This window comes from Triticum urartu, chromosome 3A, assembly GCF_056163025.1.
Source record: "Triticum urartu cultivar PI428250 chromosome 3A, HENAU_Tu73, whole genome shotgun sequence".
Classification (NCBI taxonomy): domain Eukaryota; kingdom Viridiplantae; phylum Streptophyta; class Magnoliopsida; order Poales; family Poaceae; genus Triticum; species Triticum urartu.
This window is the reverse complement of record NC_141875.1, coordinates 427,322,910-427,333,044: the sequence shown is the minus strand read 5'-3', so window position 1 is coordinate 427,333,044 and position 10,135 is coordinate 427,322,910. Positions and strand designations below refer to the sequence as shown.

General features: G+C 50.6%; 2 protein-coding genes across 2 annotated transcripts; both read right to left on the bottom strand.

The window, feature by feature from the left end:
* Positions 1-1,906: 1,906 nt before the first annotated feature.
* On the bottom strand, positions 1,907-2,668 carry LOC147979942 (glycerol-3-phosphate acyltransferase 1-like). The gene has a single exon (XM_087515407.1). It carries the CDS (start codon positions 2,666-2,668, stop codon positions 1,907-1,909), a length of 762 nt encoding a protein of 253 aa, XP_087371533.1.
* Positions 2,669-9,104: 6,436 nt separating this feature from the next.
* Positions 9,105-9,698, bottom strand: LOC147979941 (uncharacterized). The gene has a single exon (XM_087515406.1). The coding sequence runs from the start codon at positions 9,696-9,698 to the stop codon at positions 9,105-9,107; it is 594 nt and encodes a 197-aa protein (XP_087371532.1).
* Between the last annotated feature and the right edge of the window lie 437 nt (positions 9,699-10,135).

Here is a 10,135-nt window from a genome sequence, read left to right as displayed (position 1 = left end):
ATACATTTGATATTGCAGATATAGACAATTTCCTCTTAAATTCGGTCCAAATATCTGAAGCTTGACTTTCTTGAAAATCAATGCACATTATATTATGGGATAGAGCGACTACAAACTAATGGTAAACATTATGTTCAGACGGCCATGTTAATGTTCGGAACCTCATCTTTTTTGGGCCTAAGGAGTACACTATAAAACCATTGAATGGAGCCATTCAGTAACTCTCCAACTTAGGACAGTAAAACCGAACCACTTCCCAGCTTTCTCATGCACTATGTGATTATAATGAACTTGAACTCGGGTAATTACAAAATATTTGAATTGATACATGAAAAACCAATGGTAAGTTGAAAAAAATATAACCAGGATGAAGATATGTAGCTTAATGTTTTATCCTAGTTGCCCACTTAGTCCCCTTGTCGTCTTAGCATGGTGAAACTCCGTTGAGTTGTAAGGGATGGTTTTTTTCCTCTATGTGCATCATCATGATACAGAGGCATTTGTTTTTAATCCCCTCTTTGAAAAAAAATATAGTATTTGGGCTAAGATTATTGCCATAAATTATTCGATATACAGGTCACAATTCATACTCACTTCTTTACAGAACTTACAAGTACACTTGCAATTTCATTTTGCTATCAAAGTTGTGAGAACTAATGTGTAACGTAAAATACCGTAACAATTGTAAGAAATGCAATTTGGAAAAGTGGGTTAGATATAGCCAAGATCCTAGCTGCACTCCAACTACATTGAGATATGTGCATGTTGGAGGTTGTCATCTTTGCAACTTATCTAAGTTTCGTAGATGGCAGTTCGATACGATTGAGTATGATAACATACAAGATTCCTTCTGGAAATAAACTACCGTTCAGAACAACAACGAGCAATGTATCAAATTTTAACATTGATATTTTGGGATCAGACGGGGACGGGTTCAAAGATTTAGGGATCAGATGGGGTGGGTCCAAAGACTCCGCTCTACGGCTCTAGTAATAGTGACATGATCAAACAATTAAAGTTGGAAGGCTGGTTGCACATTATGTAACGTCATATTTAGTTTCTGTTGGTTCTCCTTATAATTGTACCTCCTTACCGTTTGCAGGGATACATTTTTATAGTATTATCTTAGACCAATCAACAACCTACAGTTTTTTTATAAAAAAACTACCTATTGTTTTCCCCTTTAAAAGAACGGAAACGAGCAGTTCATATAAGGGATAAAATGACGGGAAATGTGCATTGGAGCACCCGGGTGCCACACACCCCTATATGACAATAGCATTAAAAAAAATTTCAGGAAATTTTAAAAAAATCTAAAATTCTGAGATATGAAACCTCGGTGCCCATTGTACACCCATGTTCATTTTCATGGGGAATGAGTGCCCGTGTTATCCGCGGCGCGGGAATTACGGTCCGACATACGTCACATCCACTTTTTTCTCTTCGATATATACGATTTTTTTCTCGTTTTTACTGACATTACCACGGGCATCCATTCCCCACAGAATTGAACACGGATGTATAATAGGCACCCAGGTTTCATATCCCATAATTTTGGATATTTTTTTAAATTTTCATAATATGTTTTTAATGCTATATTTATATAGGGGTGTGTGACACCGAAGAGCCACAGATACTGTTCCAGAAGATCACACTTAAAATTGACGATAGGAGACCCTTCAATTTTTTTGGGGGCTCCGCCACAATCCTGTGATCACGGTCCAGTTTTGCAGTGAGCCGTGAGGCCGTGACCGCACACGGACGGGTGGCCCTGTAACTTCATTTTCGTCCAAATAACAATGCAATCGATCGAGAACGTACTTGTCATATCTTTAAAGAAGTCCTAACTTGATCGGGTGATATATGAGTAGAACTACAATTAGGCAAACAGCACTCTAATAAAGAATTAACTATAGAACTTTAGTAGACTGTTAAGCACGAATGTACGAACCTTGCAGTAGGAGGTGAAGTGGTGATTAAGTGGGTTGGAGCTCCCGACAACGGCAAGGTCGGCCATGCCGCCGTCCACTCCAAACTCCGACCTCAGGACCTTCTCCGTCATGCCGCCCGGCAATGGCCCTAACCTGCCCAGCAGCCCGGTGAAGTAGCAGCGGCGACCAACCTTAATCATCTGAAGTTCATTCCCGACAACTATGTCCGCGGCCATGTACTCTTTGAGGAACCACTCCGCCATCACCTTCGGCGTGCTCGTCACCGCCACCTTCCTCTTCGCCGGCAACCACAAGCGATCGTACACCTCCGCGTTGAGCTTCTCCATGTAGAACTTGGGCAGGATGGCGCGGGCCACGAGGTTAGCGTCCCGTGGCCTGAGTCCGACGAAGGTGACGAACGCCATGACCCTGAGGCTGGCGTCGGAGTGCTCGCCGAGTATCCATACGAGAGGAAGGAAGACGAGGAGGAGTAGTGCCCGGAGAAAGCTACCGCCCTCAAAGGCGACGAGCATGAAGTAGGGGAAGAGAGCTCTGGACCTCAGGATCCCGCCGTGGAAGTCGTACAGCACCGTCCTTCCGGCAGCGGCCGGGATGGTGCACCCGGAGGCGGCAACGGTAGATGGCTTGCTCTGCAAGCTGCGGAGTTTCCTGGCCGAGCGGTACAAGTTGACGAGCCAGTGGGCGCCTATCTTGGGGAGGATGTTATGGAAGACCATCTCCTACTTCCGGCTCACGTACGGAGAACGGTGCTTGTGCAAACTTCACCAGCCAGCTGCCAACAATAGCTTGGTGCGGTGCCAGTCGTTGAAAGGTGTTTATATAAAGATTTGTTAGAAGGATAGAGAGAGATTGGTGCAAGTCAGAACATATCCAACTCTGGTACTAATACATATTTCTGGTTGGACGTAAGGATTCACCAGAAACCTCTCGCTACATTATTCCCGTGCCTCTACTCTCACACCACTATACCCCTCACTCGTATGGCTACTGTTTTTAACTACGGTTTAGATTCAATCCTACGGAACTGCCTAACCTCTAATGCTACTGCCGTGTTGTGCTCTGAGTTGTCTCTCCTGCAGGATTTCCAACTGTTGACTGGGCCAGACGGGCGCTACCTCAATGGTGGCCTATGCTTCTCCACCAGGGCCGCCTACACGCTGACCATGGGCGACGCTTTTACAATGGCTGCTGTTCCGGGATCGACTCAACTCCAAAAGCAACCTACTCCGCAAGCACATGGTCTCTGACTCACTATGCCCGCTCAGCGGATATGGCAACGGATTGGCCTTTCCCCCTTGGCCACCATCGATGATCTTTGGGACCGCCGTCTCCCTTCTCAGCTGGATGCGGCAATCTGGCACTCCATCCTCCTCATTATTCTATGGAAGATTCGGGACTCCAGAAATGCTATGACCTTCAGGCAGCAAAACAACCGCAGTATCCTCACACTTAGGAGAATCATTGATGATGATCTCATGCTCTGGACGCACCGGATGAAGAAAACAGAGCAAAAGCAGGCCGCCTCCTCATGGCGTTCCTACCTCTTATTACGGTTACACATGCTTATGTAATTTCACCTTGTAATCAGTCAAATAATGGGTTACAAATTTGAGAAATATATTTAGGTGGGAGCTCCCCCCCCCCCCCCCCCCCCGCCCGTGATTTTTTCAAAAAAATATATTTCCTAACTAATCATGATACTCAACATCCTCCACAGTCACAACGGTAGCGATGTAGGCGGAGAGACTGGAGAAGAATCCGAAGGTAAGCCGGCGGACACCCCCCATAGTCGTAACGGTCGATGCATCGCGAAAGTTGTGGCTGGACTGGAAACCAGCGAGGTTGCTCAAGCAGGGCAGTAGCCCTTTGTGCCGTTGTCGAGGTAGCCGAGAGCGTGGGTGGTGTAGCCGTGGTCGAGGTAGCCATGCGAAGAACGCCGTGGTTGATGTCAAGTCGGGATAGTCGGTGTCGAGGAGGTCGCCATGGAGCCACGGGCGCAAGTAGGCGGCGAGTTAGTCATGGGCGCAGTAGTGTCGAAGCAGTGGTGCGACGGGAATAAGACGGTGTTGACGAGGCGTCGAGCCAGGTTTGCCAGGCCCGGGAACAAGTCGTGGACGAAGGCACGCATCGGTGTTGCCAGCACCGGGCATGCGTAGACGGGGACCTGCACAAGCTGTACGCCATGTCAGAGGAGTCGGAGGGGACAACAGAAAAGGACTCGATGATGATTGCGGTGCCAGTCAACGTGGGGTAGAAGGGGCCGTTGTAGACCGCAGTTGTCGGAGTAGATGAAGTGGTCGAGGAAGATGACGGCGACGCTGGCGATGAGCTGGTGCTGAACGAAGATGAAGGGGGTGGACGGGTGGCGTGGCTCGCTTAAACGAGAGGCAGCGGTGCCGAGAAAGCAGAGCGGCGTCAGCGGCCTGAGAAGGCGGCGGCGGATAGGTTAGGAGCGCGGCGGCAATGCTCGAAGTAGGCGAGGAGGACCCAACAGCATGACGAAGAACGGCGCGGATGGTGGTGTTCCCCCATTAAGGGAGGCGGCGCGGCGCATACCACGTGGAAGTTGACACATGAGGATGGCAAAGTGGACCACGTGCCACGGCGCTATGGCCCGAAGGGGCGACACAACGGCAACATGCTGGTCGCGGCGACGGCGGGAAGACCTCGGGGCGGTGGCTTGGAATGCGTGCCACGGCACTATGGCCCGAAGGGGCGATGCAGCAGCGGTGCGCCGGTCGGTGTAGCCATGGGGACGGCCTCGGGCAGTGGCGGGGACCGCATGTCGCGGCGCTACGGTTCGAAGGGGCGACGCAGCAGCGGCACATGAGCCGGTGCAGCTGTCAGAAGAACCATGAGGCAGCGGCGCTGTGGCCAGACGGAGCAACATAGCAGCAGCCGGTTGCTCGATCGGTGTAGGGGCGCGTTGCACTTGGGACGATCTTCACAGAAACTATGGAGGTGCGCGCGCAACTGACGGGTCAGATCGATCGCACGACGTAGATGAGGTGGACTGCGGGTAGGCGGGTGATCAATCCGATCGCGCACGATGTCGGGGACGTCGCTCAGTGAAGACGGGGTGCTGACAGAGTCCAAGATGAAGCCGGCGGCGACGGTCAACGTGCGGACGAGCGCGTCAGCACTAGTACCCGGGCTGCCCATGCATCACTGGCGCCTAGGTAGCGAGGCTCGAGGGACCAACGCAACAGCGACGCACGACCTCGAGGCAGTCGGCGAGCCCGAGGCAGTCAGGGACGGGGCCGGCGAGGCAGATGGCACGGGGCAAGGATGGGTGGTGATGAAGAAGTCCCGGTCGGATCAGGGCGGTGACGGCCGACGCAGGGCGACGGACGGGCAAACGCGCAGACGACGGTCGTGACGGGCCCCCTTGTCGTACGTGGCCACCGAGTTGAAGAAGAGGCCGGCTGGCCGCACCAATGTCGGAATAGAGGCGCGCATGGGTCGACCGCGGTGGCTGGCGGCACAAACCAATCTTATATCGGAAAACTAAAAAGGTAATCACCGATCAAGGCGATCGGAAGGAGAGAGAAAACTCCGTATCGAGCGATCGGGGAAAAAGACTCTCTACGGCAGCCGGTCAACACCACCGGCAGACGAACCCTAGGTACGGGTGGCGCGGCCCCCAACAACGGTCATGAAGGGCGACCTCCCCGCGGGTTGCGCGCTGAGCGAAAGCAGCGGAGGCGGCTAGGATTTGGATCGGTTAGGCTGATACCTTGTTAGAAGGGATAAAGAGAGATTGATGAAATCGTTGTTTATTGCTTGAGTCTTGTGGGCATATATATATATAGGACTCCTTTTCTATACTCCTGGGAGTATGTACTCCCATCCTCGATATACCTCATATGCGCATTAATTATACCTCTTTATCATTCTCAATATACTTCATTAAATATTCTAAGATACCTCAATACGAGTTTTGTTGAAAAAATATCATCTGCGACGTACTTTTTGTAATATATCTTTTTCACGTACAAACACATCAGTATATACGTAAACATTTAAAAATATGTAGACTCACATAAATTTTTTCATGAAACTCATTTTGGGGTATCTAATAATTACTAATGAAGTATATTAAAAATAATAAAGAGGTATAGAAGACTCATCTATGTGGTATATGAGGAGCGGGAGTACGTACTCCCAGGAGTACACAACCATTTTCCTATATATAGATGGTCAATTTGAAGTATAAGACAAGACAAAACATATCCTAGTCTATTTCATATTTCCTAACTAATCACAACACTCGACAAGATTGACTGGGAACTGGAACGTTTTGGTTGACTGGAAGGGAAATAAGTGGGTGGGCAAAAACTAAGGGATTTTTTTTCAAGAGTACGCCAAAATGGCATACTATATTTTTATAGAAGGCAGAAGATATTTACAAGCAGTCTAGCAAGATGCGAACATCCTGCTTGACAAGCACCAAGACCGAATGTAGAACAAAATCACTCTCTCACAAAAGGATCTAAGCCTCCTACACCTAGTCCCGCTAGCGACCACTCCTTGATCTTCGAAAGCACAAGCGTCGCCAGTTGCTCGGGCGCCCGTTGATTGGGCACTCTATTGAACACCCTCGCATTTCTATGTTTCCACAAAGCCCATGCCGCGTTGATCACGAAGGAGTCAAAACCATGACGAATTTTGCCCGAGAACCTTGTCCTTTGCTGGAACCACCATTCGGTAAACGTGTTGCTCTGGGTTGGTGGTGCAATGTTCATTTGCATCGTGTCAAAGCAGCGATTCCATGCCTCCCGCACGTAGATGCATCTCACGTGAATGTGATCAACGTTGTCCTGGTCCTGCAAGCAGGTGAAGCAAGAGGATGGCTCGTCCTGGAGCCCATGCCGGGCGCGCCTGTCAGACGTCCATAAGCGGTACTGAACCATGAGCCAAGCGAAGATCTTGCAGCGCAACGGTGCCTAGCTCCGCCAGATGGCCATAGCAGTCGGCGAACGCACACAGCCCATGCATAATCTCTGGTAGGTCGACCTTGCCGTGTAAGCTCCGGACTTGTCAGCAGGCCAAGTGAACTGATCAGGATGGTTATCGTCCCGCGGTACCATCGCAATGACAAGGCACAAGTGAGCCACCTGCATGTGCATCGGGAAAGAGATGTCACCTTGCACATCTCGCGACCATGTGTTATCCGTCAGTGCCTGTCGGACAGTCCTGGCGTTGCGCGCCCTCGTGCAAACCATCTCCAGGATCAACGGAGCAATCTCGCCGACCGTGAAACCATGAATCCATCTGTCCATCCAAAACATAATCCTCTCCCATTACCAAGTGTAATCTTGATGAAGCTATTGAAGATCGACTTGGCCTCGGTGTCTTCAGCAAGTGGGATGCCCTGCCATGGTCGAAGCAGATCCGTTCTGCGTAGCCATTCCCAGCGCACTCTCAAAGCGATGGCCTGCAGACTCAGATCCTTGATGCCCAGCCCACCAAGGCTCGTCGGCTGACAGATTGTGTCCCATGCCACAAGGCACTGCCCACCATTGACTTTATCTTTCCCGGCCCAAAAGAAAGCCCGCATCCATTTGTTGATTTCCTCGAAAACCCAAGCCGGGGCATCTAGAACCATGATTTGGTGAATGGGCCTTGCAGAGACCACCGATTTGAGAAGGATGAGCCTGCCTGGTCTGTGTATGAGCCCTCTCTGCCACGCTGGAACCACCTTCCTGACCTGATCAAGGAGCGGGTGCCAATATGTGTGGCACAACTGATGGATCTTTAAAGGGATGCCAAGATACTTAAACAGGAACGCACCCAATTGGCAGCGAAGAATAGCTCTAACTCTCCGCCCATCCTCCTCTGCACCACGAATTAGGATAGCCGCTGATTTGGCGAAGTTGATCTTGAGCCCCGAAGCTTCCCCAAAGACCTCGAGGAGCTCTCTCACGCAGTGCAGGTTCTGCGTCTCTGGCTTGACAAACATGGCGACGTCGTCCGTGTAGATAGATAGCCTTTGCAGAGGTAGGATGCTGCGGACCGTACTGAGCAAGCCGCGTTTGTAGCTTTGCAGAACAACGTTGTAAGCACGTCCATGGCGATCACGAAAAGTAGGGGGGACACCGGGTCCCCTTGCCTCAAGCCTTTAGCATGATAGATTGTGCATCTCGGGCTCCCATTCACAATGATCTTTGTGCTTGCAAAACAGAGTAGCATGGAAACCCAACCGATCCACTTCCATCTGAAACCCCTAGCCCTCAAAACTTCCAGGAGGAAGGTCCACGAGAGTGAGTCGAAGGGTCTCGCGATGTCGAGCTTGAGGACGAGCCCCTTGATCTTAGCCGCATAGATTTTGCGGGCGACTTGCCTCACCAGAAGGTAATTATCATGGATACTTCTTCCTTTTGTGAAAGCCGACTGGTTTGCGCTAACTACTTCATGCAATCTCCTGCGCGCCCGCATGGCCAGAATCTTGGCAAAGAGCTTGGAGAAGCTGTGAGGGAGGCTGATGGGCCTAAAATCCTTGACCTCCAAGGCCTCCGCAGTCTTAGGAATAAGCACGATGTGCGCCTTATTGAGCTTGAAAAAACCCCTGTCGTCCCCCACATACAGCTTAAGCAAGGCAGCCATGATATCGTGCTTGATCACCGGCCAAGCTTTGTGATAGAACAAACCGATGAAGTCGTCAGGGCTGGGGGCTCGGTCTGGTGGGAGCTCCTTAATCACGCTCCAAATCTCCTCCTCCGTGAAGATCTCCTCCATGTCCGCGAGGTCTAGCTGTGGCAAGCCCAGCAGATCGAGATTTAAGGAGTGCACATGCGCGTTGGCCGTACCCAACAGCCTGTCATATACCCCGGCGAACACGTCCTCAATTTTTCCTTGGTCCGTGAGGATCTCCTCCTCGTGCTTCAGCTATGCGATATAATTCTTGGATCTCCTACCATTGGCCACCGCCTGAAACAGCTTTGTGTTGGCGTCCCCTTCTTTCAACCACCTGATCTGTGATCTCTGTCGATCAATTGTTCGCTGGAGTGAGGCAAGACCCAACAGCGCAACCTTGAGCGTCTTCCTCAACCACCATTCCATGTCCGATAGCCGGTGAGCTTCTGAGGCTTGGTCGAACCTGTGAATAAGCCAGTTGGCCACCGCCATGAGGGTTTTTATGTTACCAGCTTTTCATTGCCCCCAAGCCTGAAGGTAGACATCCGTATTTCTGTATAGAGCATCCAAGTGTTTGAACGGATCCACAATCTCGTCACTGCAAGTCCAAGCCTCCCGGATTGCATCGTCGAAGCCGTCCAGTTTGGTCCAGAAGATCTCGAATCGAAATCGCTTCTTATGATGTAGATGAACATTTGTCGACAAGTCCAAGGGGGCGTGGTCGGAGACACCCCTGGAGAGGGCTTGGAGCAGGTGATCCGAGTGCAACAACTCCCAATCAACCGACACCAACACCCGGTCTATCTTTGTGAAGGTAGGGGCATTTCTTTCATTAGACCACGTGAACATCCGACCATGCATGTAGAGCTCCTTTAGCTCGTGATCATCCACCAAGCTTCGAAATCTGTTTATCATCATTCGGTTAATGTGATCATTGCTCTTCTCCGATGCCCGCAAGATCATGTTGAAATCGCCTAGCACCATCCACGACCCAGGGCATAAAGCTCTCCAGGCATAAAGATCCAAGAGGAATTGCATTTTGAGCTCATCACCCTGGGGCGCATACATCGCAGAAATCCACCACTTCTCTCCCTCCTTATTAGTCACCATGCCCGTAACAAAGTTGGGTTCCAACTAGATGTGGTCGATTGTGATCACCTTTGTGTCCCAAGCGAGCAAGATGCCACCACGGGTCTCCTCCGCTAACAAATAAGACAAACCGTCAAAGGGTGGCCCGACACATTGCATTACTATGAACTGATCGATTACATCAAGTTTAGTCTCCTGCAAACAAACCAAATTGACTTTGACCGAAGTAACAAAGTCCCTCACTGCCTTCTTTTTCGCAGGGTTGTTGAGTCCGTGCACGTTCCAACACAAAACCTCTGGGTTGTACGGCATTGGAGAGCTAGGCATCCACCCACACCAATGCAATGCACGCATCAGAGCACGGCGATGGTCGTGTCCTGCGCACTCGCCAATTCATCCGTGGGTGGCACAGCCTTCCCGAACAGAGCCGCGATCACCCTGATGTGCTGCTCCCGCAG